Below are 15,137 nucleotides of genomic sequence, written 5' to 3'. Positions count from 1 at the left end.
GCATGTGTGAGACTGCGACCAATGTTTCGTTCATTTTTTTCTTTTTCCTTTCCAATCGTGCTTCATTCTATTTCGCTGCTGCTCTGGTTGCCCGTTTTGGTCGTTACGATTTGAGGAGCACAAAATGGACCAATCAAAAATGGGCACATAGTGCATTTTGACAATGATTGATATTTCACAATTATTCAATTATTTATCTCAAGAAAAATGAAATGTTATTCGTTATGATAGATGCGTAGCTATATTTCCTATCAATTGATGCAAAAACCTTTGCGATATATTGAGAAATGCTCGAGTTATAAGCGTTCCAAATCTTGCATTTTTTCCTACTTGTTCAGTGCCTAGATTTCCATTTCACCCCCTATATCTTCCGGTTAGACGTAGTCCTACGTCAAAATTTTACTCGTGTTCTGTTCGTGACATATTCTTTCTAAATAGAAAAAAAATTGCAGCATATGTCAATCGCGATAATCTGCTCACTAGAATGTTACGATTTAAATATTCATAGTAATTTTTCAAAGAGAACATTATAAAGTTGATGTTAGGAAGCTTTTTCTCTGTAGCAGTGCCCTTCTCCGATGGATGACTTGTTGGTAATTGTATGGGCAATTCATACATATTTAGTTCAGAATATATATATATAAAAACATATTTTTGTGAAAAATGAATTTTAATTTTCTAAATATTTTTATCTTTTCAATGATTTTTTTATTTTTAAATTGTTTGATATTTACTACTGAAAACATAAATTATTTTCTAGATTTCATTCTTTAACCAACATTTTTTTAAAAAAAATTCAAATTTTCTAAAAATGTTTCATAAACAATTAACGATTGATTTACCCTAGACAAAAACGGTCTCGTTGTTACATATGATTCGCCAACCTTTAGAGCATATTATAACAAACGTTTTGCAATGCAGAACTTGTCAATATCTTAATCCTACTCAAAGTTATCGTAGGTTTTTTTACCCAAAAACTCATGATTTCAAATATAGTTTACTCAAATAAGTAACGTAATAACGTAAGTAACGTAGTTTCGAAAATTCACATTATGTAGAGTAAAATATGCCCTTTCAAATGCTCTTCATAAACATGTTTTATGTTTGCCCCATAAAGAACGTCAAACGAAATGAATTGAGTGTATTTTTGGGAAAGTAGTATCTAATATATAGGCATCGCAAAGTGTTAGTCTTAGTAAGCTCTAAAAGTTGTTCGAAGTTGTTCGGTGATTTTTTGGTTTTCAAAAAACTCAAATTTAAATGTTTGTGACGCCAGTAAATGAAGTCCGAATGAGCTAATATTTTGCATAGGGTATATTATCGTGCAGTCCTTTTACATTTGCTGTATATTTGGACGAAATATGTGAACGAAAGAATTTTTTTATTTTGCATTTCCCTCTGAAGTTTGCATCTTTCAAGTGTACGTACTTCTCGAACCGCGAATTTGCTTGATTTGATGAGCTTCAGACACTCAGTTTCGATTTTGACATGTACGTCGAACGCATATCCTTCAATTGGCTGAATAACCGAGCCAATGCGTTGTGTTCGTACCCGCTTTTGTAATCTGTGTTAGGAAAACACTTTTCGGAGTGCAGAAGTACCCCCACCTTGCATGACAAAGACAAGCGAGTACAAAAGTACTCGCAGTTTGCATTTATTTGCAAAGCCCATTCCCCCAGACACCTTTTTTTTTTGAAGTCTGTGTTGGGGAAACACATTTCAGTCGAAACAAAAATACCTCCGATCTGCATGTATTTGCAATGTCGATTTCCCCAGACACCTTGCTTGTGAAGTCTGTGTTGGGGAAACTCATTTCAGTCGGAACAAAAATGCCCCCGACTTGCATGTATTTGCAATGCCAATTTCCCCACGCTCCATGGATTAGAGGTCTGTGTTAGGGAAACTCATTTCAGTCGGATCAGCAATATCCCCGACTTTCATGTATTTGCAATGCCAATTTCTCCAACACTGCTTGGTTTTGAAGTCTGTGTTAGGGAACACATTCCGGTGAGAACAAAAGTCCCCATACCTCCATGTATAATGCCGATTTCCCCAAGGCCGCTTGATTATGATGGCTCTCTTGGGAAAACCGTAAATCGGGCCAATCAAAACGAGGCAGTTCGGGCGTTTAGATAACGCTAACTTTTTACAGTTATTCAATTGTTTATGTAATGAAAAATAAGATTTTTTTTATTGGGATAGATGCGTAGAAATATTCCCTAATCAATTGATGATATTTTCCTGCATGTTCTGTGTTTAGGTTTTCATTTTACCCTCCATATTCTCCGGTTAGACGTAGTCCCACGTCAAAAAACTTTTCGTAAACCCCGATTTTCTCTACTCCCCCCTTGGATGATTTTTCGATTTTCAAAAAACTCAAACTTTGATCGCTTTGCGCCACTCTCCATTAAGTCCGATTTAGCTGAAATTCGGCATAGGGTGTTTTTTCGAGGTGGTGAACATTTTGTATAGGGTAACTTTTTGAAATTTTTGGGTCGATTTTTTCCCATACATTCATTGGCACCCTAATGTGTAGTCGGGTCCAATGTCGATTCTTGGAAGAAACTTTAGAACCTTCGAAACAAGTGTCTTTTTATCCCCCGATAGATTGAAAAAAACTAATTTGAATTATTTCGCAAAACACAGAAAGTTGATCAGCTACCTCTCAAACTCGAACAACGGTTTACCCCCAATCGATATTACTAATTGGCCACATCTTTGCCAACATGCATAGAAGTGATGTCATATGGAACAAAAATTTTGATCAAAATCATCAATGAGCTTTGAACACATTCACATCTAATAAACATCATTCATCTTTTTGTTCTAAAATGAACAAACTGATCAAATCAAACGATGTGATTTTGTTTTTCCGCAACATCATCTGTCCATTCCTTTCCGCGTGTTGTTTCTGTGTTCTTTTGTTTGTTTCAGAATATACTGAATTATCTTTGATTTTTAGCGATCCGAACAAAGCCAGCCTATAAATGCATCGCATAAATAAATGAATCGTGGTCGTAACTGAACCCACACGTTGAAACAGACGAAGAACTACTTAACACATCAGTTACCGCAAACCGATTTGATCAATCATTCTCTACGGGCTACGGTAGCAACAAACCGTTTTATGAGTTGAACTCTCCCACTGAACCAAGCTGCCGGTTATGTAAACCAATGGCCAAAACGAAAACAACCTCCTTCGAGACTAATGTATGGGAGCAAATCACGAAACCGTAACCATTGCGGCCACAAACATACAGAGAGAGCCCATTTTGCCGTAGGTAGCATTGGTTGGGACCAACGATGACGAGAGCTGGACAAATCAAATAAATTCTTCTGACCCATGCTCGAATCAATCCAATCGTAAATGTGTAATTATGCTAATCCATGATGCAATCTCGTTCGGTGTCCGGTTTCTCAACTTTTCGTTATTCAACATTATAAGTTTTCGTCGCATCCACGGAACAGTTCTCGTTCTCGAAACTTGTTGACACTGATTTGCATAATAAATTTCCCCCAAATGCGTAAGAGACCAGCGCTGGCGCCTTCGGGCGAAATAACTAAATTACAATGCAATTAGGAATATAAATCACTATGGTTCCCACCGCAAAACCCGTGAGCAAAGCCATTTACATCCCAAAGTGTGCACGACAGAATAATGAAAAAGGCAAAATCCAAATCCAACCCACTCGATGTTGTCATTTGGATCAAGCAGAATTGAACGCAAACGGAACTGGACGTCGTGATTTGTGATGCAACGAGGCGTTTTTTTTTGTTCCACGACGAATTTGAATTTATTTTTTTTCTTCTGCAGAAAAATACAATCTCGTAAGAAACGAACACAGAAGGAACTGTTGAAATGAAGCAATTATTAGTGGTGAAATAAGGAGAAAAACGCGAGAAAAGAAAGAAATAATCAGTTTTTGAACCCACCGAAATTAAACTGGAACAATAGAGAGAGGATAAAATGAGAGTGTGTGACGGAGTAAAAACGAATCCCGGCGGCTTATTCGCAGTGTTGTTGGTAATATGGTGTAACTTTGGGGCTGCGACTGGTGAGAAACATGAGGTGGAATCAACATTAAACAGAGATTACGTGGGCAAGAAAATTCTGCCCGACTTGAGTGTACTGAAGCTTGACGCGGTTCCCGAAGCCCACCGAAACTCAGCTGCCGGATTCAAGGACTTTTGGGATGAACATCTCACCGGAATCAAGGGCTACGATGTGGTGAAAGGTGAGTGGTGTTTCTGTTATTACGTTAATGCATAAATACCAGGCTAAGTTGGGTTACTTTTGCCATTGGTTTATCTATCTATTATTAGGTTTTAAATTTATGTATCTGCTGTAGAGTAGTTCAACTGTTCAACTGCACTTAGAAAAATCCCCGGTCGAAAACTACCAAATACATTTGGTAATGCAAAATTAGTAGAATGTACAAATTTTTTGTACATATTGTCAACAAACCCGCATCCCTACAAGAGTTTAGTACATTTTACTCGATAACATTTGTAAACCTGAATAATGTCATATCTGAAAACTGGTGAGAAAAACGCGTATTAACCATTTTCATTGTTGCCATAATGCAATACTGAGGTATAATATGGATATAATTCTGATACGTGCATTTTCAGCGGGAAAATGTAGCCGATATTGGGCTTACGAATCATGGTTCTGCTTGACATACGTGTTTATTAGTACGGTCGAAAATGACTATAGATTGGTATTATTTACCAAAAAATTCGTTATATTTACTAAATATTTCTCTCAGTGTGAGAAATCATGAAATTTCCGACGTCGCGGGTCGCTTGTCGGTAGCTACAAACACTCACTATATCCATTCTGCGTATGCCGCTTTTACCGTCTCGTTGAATGAAATTGAGTGCGAATTCTAACAGAGTTTGTTTCACCGAGCTCTGACGTTTTTGTCCCCTAGATATCCACTAGATATTCAAACCGATTATGTGAATTTCAAATTGTTGCCATTGACACACAAAGTACCCCAACCCCAATACCGTATTCATTCGTCACAGTAAACTTTTTCATGCATCTACGAAATCATTTTTGTTTTGCTCTCTTATTCTTGATTTCGTTCGAGTCCGATACGTTCGAAAGCTTCGTTCATTCGTATTCCTTTTGTCAGTTCTTCGAGGCACGGAAAACTGTTCGAACGAATCGTCCAATTCTCGTTCCCGTTCGAATGTGTTAAAGTGCGAAAAATATAATTGTTGACTACTCAAAAATCCTTGAGGTACTTTATCCCTATTGACTCCCAAATTATAGCGATGAGAATAACATCTATAATCAATAAAATAAAATCAATAAAAGTGATAGTTTTGAGCGTCATTTTCACCTCCCACGTTCAACAAACAAACGAACTTATTAATTGCTATTAATTGATTTTTGACGTAGGATTACGTCGTTCGGGAACATATTGGGGTACAAATTGAAAATCGAAAATCGAGCGCATCGTGAAAACGTTTATTGCTCAGTCATTCCATGATAGATTGATGAATTTTTTGCGTCAATCGATTTCGGAACTCCATAACAATTTTTTATAATGAAGAAAATAATATATGCCATGAAACTAACTATCGAACATTTGAAAAAACCTAACCCCTATCCTAACGGAAATAACCACTTCTGATTGGTCGAAATTGACTACACATACGGCGGTTCCCTAACAGAGACATCAAAACCAAGCTGCCACGAAACACGAAAATAGGGGGAGCTTTCGCTCCCACCGAAATGTGTATTCTAACAGAGACATCAAAACCAAGCAGCCTGGGGAAATCGGCATTGCAAATTTTTATATTGTCGTTCGGTTTAAGCTGTCTGTTTTGTTGTGTTCTTTTTCACCCAAGGAAAGTTCATACGGCGAGAAAAACTGGAAAAGTAAAAAAAATATTCGAAAAAGTTATTTCCAATACGCTCTACATATAGTATTAGGCGTTGTTATTCCAATTAAAATTCGAATTGGGTTGAATAAACACTCAGAAATTAAAAATTATAAAACAAAAATTACACTTCAAATATGTTTTCTGTATATTAAAGTAACATGTTTTTACTGATGAGAAAAATTTATAATTGTGTGCGGTATTGATAATTATGTTACATTACTTTGGTGCGTTTTTTTTTCTTTATTTCATCCATACATAACACAGAAGGCTCTCGTCTAGGGGCGGTTTTCATAATATATTATACCACTTCGGCATCTTCTATCTGATGTAGAGACGAATGAACTCTCAGAGTTTAAAGTCTCTTTAATTCATTACCATTACCATTACCATTCTATCTGATACGCACCACCCAACGACTGTTTACCATCTTTCTGTCATCATCACTCGGTAAACACTGGTGGAGTGAACAAACAATACCTGAAAAACCAAACAAAACGACCCTTATCAAAGAGTTTAACGATGTAATTCTTCAAAGATATCCAAAATCGACAGATAGCTTAATGGAATCCTACGTCAACTATGCGGTCGTGTCTCGGATACAACCCTCTTGTGACTTTTTGAAGGCTCTCAGTGTCGGTGTGTGTATCGTAGGAACATACTACAGTTCGGACTCGATTATATACAGACTCGATTATATGTGATTCGATTATATACAATTTTGGACTCGATTTTATACAGTCTGGGAAATTGTTCAGAACACCGCGTCTTCGCCCTTATGGTATTTCTTGACGAACGACGCAACTTCCGGCAGGCACTTCCGTACTATAAATTTCCCCGTTCACGGCCAGTCAGGAGCTAAAGAAGAGCGGCTTTGATATCCCTTTCTCGCTGATTGTCAACCACAGCATAACCTTACTTCGGAGCTCACTTCCTTCGTGGGGGAAGTAAAATACGAAGTGCCCTGCCAGCCGTTGCCATCCAGGGTGAGATCGGTCTCGTCGTCCATCACCACCGCCACGTCGCGATTCGCCGGGAAAATCGACTTGACCATCTTATTCAGAGGCTGCCGCTGCGTCATTGCCTGCAGCTCCGAGACCAGTGGACGGGACTTCTGCTTCCTGACATGTATGTCCATGTTAGCCAGGTAATTTTTCACTGTTTGGCCGGTTGCAACGACCTCCTGGTCAAGCGCACGCAGCGATGTAGTCACCTGTCACGATGTAGTTCGTTCGATCTTCCTCTTCAGCATCCATTGGAGCTTCTTATCGCTCAGGGTCGTCGGCCTTCCGGAACCGGGTTTTCTTCCGATGCTCTGATTGTTGTGCCGCACGATGTCCGTTTTCGACGCAGTGGGGTACCGTTCTCTGAACGCACACACTTTTGAACGGAGTAGCTTCACTGTTTTGGCAATTACGGTTAGAGTTCAACTGATAGAGCTGTCAAATTTTTTCCGCTGTCTCATGATTTATTATGATTGATGCTGCATGGGTAGTTTCGTCAATGCGCGTGAAGGTAAACCCATAAAAAATCAGCAATTTTTGTCCAGTTTTTTTTAATGCAAACGTTAAAACACGTGTTTCTCTATACAATTTACAACTACGAATGACGTTTAACTTATTTCTCTTGACAAGCATAATAAAGTAAGGTGTTGTTACAATGAAAGTAATATGAAGGTGGTAAGAGCAAGGTATATCATAACAAATCTTCAACATCTTCAAATCGATTACGATGAATTTCAATTTGTTGCCATTGACATACAAAGTATAAATAACAGCTAAATTTTGAACTTGATGGGGTTGAGGCCGTGGTTGTGGCCTCGTGGCCATCTAAGAAGAAGTTGTTCTTATTACATTATTTCTTAACCCTTTCAAGGCTATAAGATGTCCGAAACTAAATATGCCAATACAACACGATATTTTAGCTATTGTGGGTGTAAAGTAAAAGAATATCACCAGAAAAACATAGCAGGGTGTATAGGTTTCCTATAATTTCAGGGTAAATATTTTTCCCTATGGACCAACCAAGTAAATAAACGAGGAGTTAGGTTTATTATATCGGTATTTTATTTATTGCTTTGTAATACAAAAAAAAACATTATGAAAATTATCAGAAATGTAAAATAAATATTTAGTTATGGTATTCTACGAAACAATTTCGTTTACTAAAATGTTATAGTTTAATTCATATATCGCGATTTATTAAGCGCCCGTCCACGCGATTGGATGAAGAATATGAGAACTCCTCTCGAGTGATTCGAGAGGAGTTCTCTCTGTTACCTTTTCAGGTTTCCTAAAGAACACTCTCCGCTATCACAGTTCAATAAAAAATACGTGCGATGAATAACAATATATACATATATATTTTCGGTCTTATTGGATTTAGAGATCTCTCGGTCTCTAGGTTTCCTATAGCTAGTTCACTGATATCGCAATTGAATTTCGATTAACAATTTTGTTTCGTTGTGTGGTCGATAGTTCGTGTTCCCATAATCACATCACTTACCGCAGTGAATCCTGATTTTTCTTAACTATTCCCACTAACAACTATCCCTTCCATGATAAATGCTAGGGAACCACGCTATAGAGGCGACCCTTCTGGCCTTTGGGCGGCGAATATCATACTAACATTCCTTCCCTTCCCCTGGTGACTGTAAGGACGTGGCCGGCGTCGTTATTGACCTAAATGGTCAATAAAAGCTCGAATCACCGAAAATTGCGCAACGAGAATGATTTGCTATTCCCAAGCGTCATTCTGTGTGTTCTTTGTGCAATTTGGTTGGTTCAGGTCAATCACGGAGAGCGACTACGAATTGTACAGTCTACCCAAGCTCAAGCTCAAGCTCTACGAAACAATTTCGTTTAATGGGTGTTCAATAAAAAATGAGAATTTTTCCAATCACATATAAAGAAATTTTTTTTTTCATCGATTTCAGTATTTTTTATTAATAACATAATGTATTTTCTTCAAAAAAATGTCAGTGAATGTTTGAGTAAGGGCCGTGGTCTGCTGTTCGACGCAACTTTGTCGCGATGCTCTCACAAGAACGTTGTACGGCACTTACGTCCATTTTCCGGATGCAATTCCGGATTCTTGTAGTCAGTTGCTTCGTGTCCTTGGCCCTCCAATTGTTTTTATACACTAGGGCACTGAGTGAGCCAAAGAAATCCTCTATTGGGCGGCACTGGGGCAAGTTTGTTGGGTTACGATCTTTCGGCACGAACGGTATCTTTTTCTCCTCAAGATACGCCAGCGTCTTCTTGGCGTAATGGGACAAGGCGTCTGTCCGGCCAGAAGACGTACTTCCCATCCGCGTGATGCTCGTTCAGGAACGACAGCAGGATTTTATCGAGGCACTCTTCTCGATAGATTTGTTGGTTGATTGCCAGACCGCTCGGCTTAAACCAAGGCTTTGAAATGCCCCGGTCGGAAATGGCGATGTACAACATAACCTTTTTTTCAAACTTGTGCTTGAACTTGTATTTCACTTCAGGCGGTGTGGATGACTTGTCGCTGGAGTAGTAATTATCATTTCCTGGAATATGCGTTTTGGACAGCGGAAAATAGCTTTCGTCGTCCAGAACGAAAGACGTCCCGCGGTATTTTTGGTCACCCACCGACACTGTGATTTAACCGTCTCATTCTGCTCCTCCGTGTACTCCGGCGACCTCGTCTTCTTCCTGCAGACGATTCCTTCCATCTTGAGGGTCCGATGGATCAATACGTGGGAACAGCCATATTTCCGACCGGCGTCACGCAGGCTGGTTGCGTCCTTGTTGTCAAACAGACGATGCCTTCCTCTGCTTCGTCACCGGACGACCACTTCCGACCTTCCGCTCTACGTTCAGGGAACCCAGGATACGACATACCGTACTGACAGGTACATTTTCTTCCTTAAAATGTGCCACCGTGAACTTTTTTCCTTGCTCGAAATGCGTTTCGTAGAACCGTACAATGAGTTCGCGGAGCACATGCTGTTTCGACGCCATCTTTGCTTTGACTAAATTCAAACTAGCAAAACCAAACACGTCTACTGTTTCTAGGGAGCCCAAAGAGCAATTTTCTTGGAGAAAGAAAATTTTACGCTCTTTATTTGAGTTACTGAAAGGTATTGAAAAAATTCTCATTTTTTATTTAACACCCGTTACTTGTGAATCACAAGTGGACATTGCACATAGCACATTTATTATGTGGTCTTTTTTAAGTCAGACTGGACCATGTTTGACAGTTAGTTTTTTTAAACGTTCAGAGGCACATTTGCTGTCTTGGACATACGTTTTATTTTGACATTCAGTAAAAAAAATATCGATTCAATAATAATTGAACAATCGATAACGATTTGTGTAGAAGGAAAAAATATTTCCCTTTGGCATGAAAAGATTTCTAATTTCTAAGCTAATTTCTAATTTCTAACTGAAGGTTTCTACCGCTACATACCGAAACTGCATATCATTGAGCAAAGGTGCTTCACGAAATATTGTTTCCACAATATTTGCTCTAAATTTCACACTCGGCAACCACATAGCTCGTTCGATCAGATGTTTACAAGTTACTTAACAACACACCATCATTCGACCAACCACCCACACAAACCATACAAACGATTTATACCTAATATCTAGAAGATTCGGACCAACAAAACGACATACGTTTTATTTTGACATTCAGTAAAAAAAATATCGATTCAATAATAATTGAACAATCGATAACGATTTGTGTAGAAGGAAAAAATATTTCCCTTTGGCATGAAAAGATTTCTAATTTCTAAGCTAATTTCTAATTTCTAACTGAAGGTTTCTACCGCTACATACCGAAACTGCATATCATTGAGCAAAGGTGCTTCACGAAATATTGTTTCCACAATATTTGCTCTAAATTTCACACTCGGCAACCACATAGCTCGTTCGATCAGATGTTTACAAGTTACTTAACAACACACCATCATTCGACCAACCACCCACACAAACCATACAAACGATTTATACCTAATATCTAGAAGATTCGGACCAACAAAACGTGTCTGCATACCTTTCATTATGCACGATGAATTGTTAATCGGATAGCCTTCGGTGTGGCTGTCTGACACAGAGGCTAAAACGTTTTCTTACTTACGCTGCGTATCACTCGCCCACCCCCGCAGCTTAAAGTCGGTCATTTGGAAGGAGATTCTAGCCAATTGTTGATTCACCTGGTTGCAGCCGATTCGTCGTCAGTCACTCGGTGAAACGTGATTGGAATGTCGCGGCGTCGCAGTGTGACATCAGAACTAGGCGATAGATTTAGGCGAGATAAATTACGGCCAGGAACAAATCGCCGTCCTTTGCACTCGAGGGTACAAGTCGTTAAAAAAGAGCTACTGCCGGCAAATCGAGAACGAATAATGGGTTCTTACTGATCTATTGTGTTTAGATGATTAGAACGTTTCGCTTGGCGGCACAGTATGTGAAATTAATATTTTGGAACATGATTGAGTTGTTTATCCACTTTCGTTTGCTCGTGGAATCACACAGAACGTAATTATCTCTATTTTTGACGAGCTGAATGTAGTCATGCATCATTTTTATAGTTCAGTAATAAACTTTCCGACACACTATCGTTATTCCGAATGGTTGTGAATGCATTGCCAACCAATGAATTAATCGCAGTATCAAAAATAATGGCTTCTGAGTGAAAAAATTCTTGAAATATTCTTGCTTCCGGGCCGGGGTAAATCCCACAACTTGTGTTGGAAGGTTCGTGGTAATTTATTCTCAAATAGATGAAAACATTTGTTTAAAAACCTATACAGCATAGGTGTCGCATGATTTCATGGATTCTCCATACTTCCCATACTTCCCATACTTCCAGGCTTCTACTTTTTTGGATGGCACTAACGTTCCCAGTGGAACTTTTGCCTTCTCAACATAGGTATTACTAGTGTCATTTTTATTAGTAGTATCTGGTTGAGATTTCTATGCCAGAATTCTTGAATGTATTCTGGAGTGGCAAACTCAAGAATACGCTGAATCGAACCCGAACCCCCGGCATGATAATGTGGGACGCTAACCACTCGGCCACGAGAGCACAACGTTTTCAGGCTTATGTAGTTTGTTTATAACTTCTCGTCACACGACAATTTTTGTGAAAGCATTGGAGAAATTACACCGACTATTTCTAGCGGAATTATAGGCCTAATTTCGATAATATTTCAAAAGAACGTGTCCTTCGAAGAATTGTTCATCGCTGTTCGCTGATTTCAACCTTCTATATAATCAACGATTGCCTTGTGCAAGCCAGTATCTTACCGATCGTATGTCGTAATCACTCATCAGCTACTGTTCTACATACATCTGCCAATAAAATTTATTTTGTGCTAAACTGTTTTTTTCTTTCTTTCTAAACACTAGTTTGGAAAATCACTTTTCATCAGCGTCCTATTTGTCCTACAAGGTCTACCAAAACAGTAATTCTCCATTTTAGGATAATCAGAATAAACTCTCCAAAAATGTTTCCTTTTTGCGTAGGATAGCGTCTTTGATTACTATATAGGGAGTCAATCTACGAAATCGAACATGTGGCACGTAATGATTATGAAGGTACTTAAAATGCATATTACGCAAAATCGTCAACAAGTTAAATGTTTTACTATACACCATGGTTGTCCAAACTTTTGAGCACTGTCGATTATTATTTATAAGATAGGCAGCAGTCTACCAAAACGGTATAGAGTCGAATGAACTGCAAAAACGAGTTTCCGTACGTTTATAGCAGACACATCAAGCTACCGAACGCACTATTCGTTTTTCCCTCCAACCCTCTAGGGCGCCTTACAGGCGCGCAGTGTCGATATTTAATTGCCATACCTCGTATAAACCTGATACAGACTAAGACGCATCAATCCTGATACTGACTGCTTAAATCCGTTGCTCCGTTCTTGAGTTAAATCGTGAGGAACGGACACCAAATCATTTTTATTAATATAGATCCAGTTTATAAATACATAGTTACTTTCACTTGATTTATTTGAAACTCATTGTTGGAAACAAAACAATCGAAGTTCATTTGAAAACATAAACATAAACAAAACATAACCGTTATTGAATTAAATGCATGGTGAAAATAAAAACATTTTTCATTTGAGATTCATTTTGAATTATTTTTAAGCAATTATTTATTTTTCTTCCTCATCTTGGATTCGGTTCTAGGGATTCCGACTCTACCTTGGAGCGCCGTTGCTGCGTTGCGCTGTTGTGGGGTTCGAAGAGACAGACGATGGTTCCTTATGAAGCTAGAATACCAATCTATTCCTGCCAGTTTTGCAATTTGATTGAATTCGTGCTGGAGGTTGTTGGCTTCCGTAAAATCAAACGTCAGACGACGTAAATCTTTGAGAGTCATACCATCGAAAGCTTTGGCCAGTGCTCTGCAGTGCTCCCCCAGATCCTCAGACTGCTCACTCGTAAATACTTGTCTGAACAGCCCTAGCTGCTCGCTGGCACATCCCAGCAGAAGTAGAAATGTCAATAATAGAATATTCAAATCATAAATCACTCACTGGTATGAGCCTCTTCCTCAGAGCTAATTCAAAAATATCGAGGTTTGCCGCAATCCGACGCTTCGAGACTCCCTTCCGAAGCCTCTGTCGGGCCATTTGAGCATTTCTTCAAATCAGTTTTCTCCTTGTGGGTCCCGTTAAAAATTTGATTGAAAACATTTTATTTTTTTTTTGTGTAAAACTCTGGTGCAAACTGTTGCCCCACAGCCACTGCGCACCTTTGCCCCACAAGCAATTTTTGAACTAATCAAATTTTTAAAAAAAGATATTGAAGTTTTTCACAAAAACGAATACGCACTATCATCTACTATAGAATGAAGATTTTTATCGACAGTGCAGCTTCGAACTTTCTAGTTATTTCAGGAAAGTTAATCATCATCTCCAAAGCTGAAAAAAAAAATCAAAACATCGCAAAACTCTTTTTATCTCATAACTTTTTGTCACTTCCATGTAATGTATCTTGTTTATATGTGTGAGCTGCTGGTGTAATAATGTATCAAACGAATACACTATTGTCGAAATTTTATGCTCGTTTGCTTCAAAAAGGTCAATGTGCACTTTTGCCCCATGCGCAGCTTTGCCCCGCACTACTGTATATTTTGACATTTTGGGATAATAATCATTAGCAAAATAATGAAATTACAATTTTTGATACGCAAAATAGCACTGTAGCTTAGAATGGTTACTGTTAGCTCGCCTGGGTAGTCAGCAATACAATTAATTCTAATAATTCACTATTCATTCACAAAATACATAAATCAATAGCAAAAATGTGTACATCTATGGTTTTGCATCACAACCACACATTCAAATCTTTCGGATATCATATGAATGTTTGCACGGGTCAAATGACCAGTTGCGGTAGTTAGGGCAGATTACATATATAATATATAAAAATGTTCTGTTCGTTTGTGTACGCGTCAAAAAATCAAAAAGTACGAAACCGATTGAGCTCAAAGCACACAATATACAATCCACTTCAAGGAGTGTTGTTACGGCATAAAAAAAATGGAAATTGGAAGAAAAATGATTTTATATATGACCAGAGAGCGTTTCTGAAATTGAGCTTCTAATGAGAATCGACTATTCAGCAATGAATATGTGATGGAAACATCTTTTTTCCACGTGTGTTTGACAAAATTATGAACTGAAATTGTGTTTCGAAGTGATTTAAAATTTATCGACTTCCCTCAGCTATCTCTAGATATGCAAAAATGTTCTGTTCGTTTGTGTACGCGTCGAAAACTCGAAAAGTACGGAACCGATTGAGCTTAAGTTGAAGGTGGAAGCTGGGCATTGTAGTAGTATAGGTAAACCCACGTGTAAAAATGGGGTAATAGTGTTTGTGAGAGAAGAGTAAAGCACACGTAAATAGATCAATTCACTTATCAGACTTTGTGGCGATTCATTGACACGAGTCTTTGAATACATTTGAAAAAAAAGTAACAATTCAATAATAAAGTAAAATGTATGAACGATATGTTCCGATGAACAATTGCAAATATATATATATATATATATATATATATATATATATATATATATATATATATATATATATATATATATATATATATATATATATATAGAAGGTACATTTCCATATGAAGTAAAATTCTAAAATTCTGATTATACGCGAGCGTAACATGAGCAAATTTATAACACATGCGAATTGGGGCTCTTTCGGTATTAACAAGTTCTTCCGCAT

At 38.1% G+C, this 15,137-nt stretch overlaps 1 protein-coding gene across 9 annotated transcripts in view; it reads left to right on the top strand.

Moving 5' to 3' along the window:
• LOC129775728 (uncharacterized) overlaps nucleotides 1-15,137 on the top strand; it is a 64,131-nt gene that overhangs the window by 31,754 nt on the left and 17,240 nt on the right. For all 9 annotated transcript variants that reach the window (XM_055780782.1, XM_055780780.1, XM_055780784.1 and 6 more), the window contains exon 2: nucleotides 3,815-4,235. In XM_055780782.1, coding sequence (XP_055636757.1) covers nucleotides 3,968-4,235 — 268 coding nt within the window. In that variant the 5' untranslated portion in view covers nucleotides 3,815-3,967. The remainder of the gene's footprint in view (nucleotides 1-3,814; nucleotides 4,236-15,137) is intronic.

This window comes from Toxorhynchites rutilus, chromosome 3 (genome assembly GCF_029784135.1).
Source record: "Toxorhynchites rutilus septentrionalis strain SRP chromosome 3, ASM2978413v1, whole genome shotgun sequence".
NCBI classification, from domain to species: domain Eukaryota; kingdom Metazoa; phylum Arthropoda; class Insecta; order Diptera; family Culicidae; genus Toxorhynchites; species Toxorhynchites rutilus.
The sequence above is the reverse complement of the archived record's forward strand: the minus strand, read 5'-3'. Positions and strand labels throughout refer to the sequence as shown.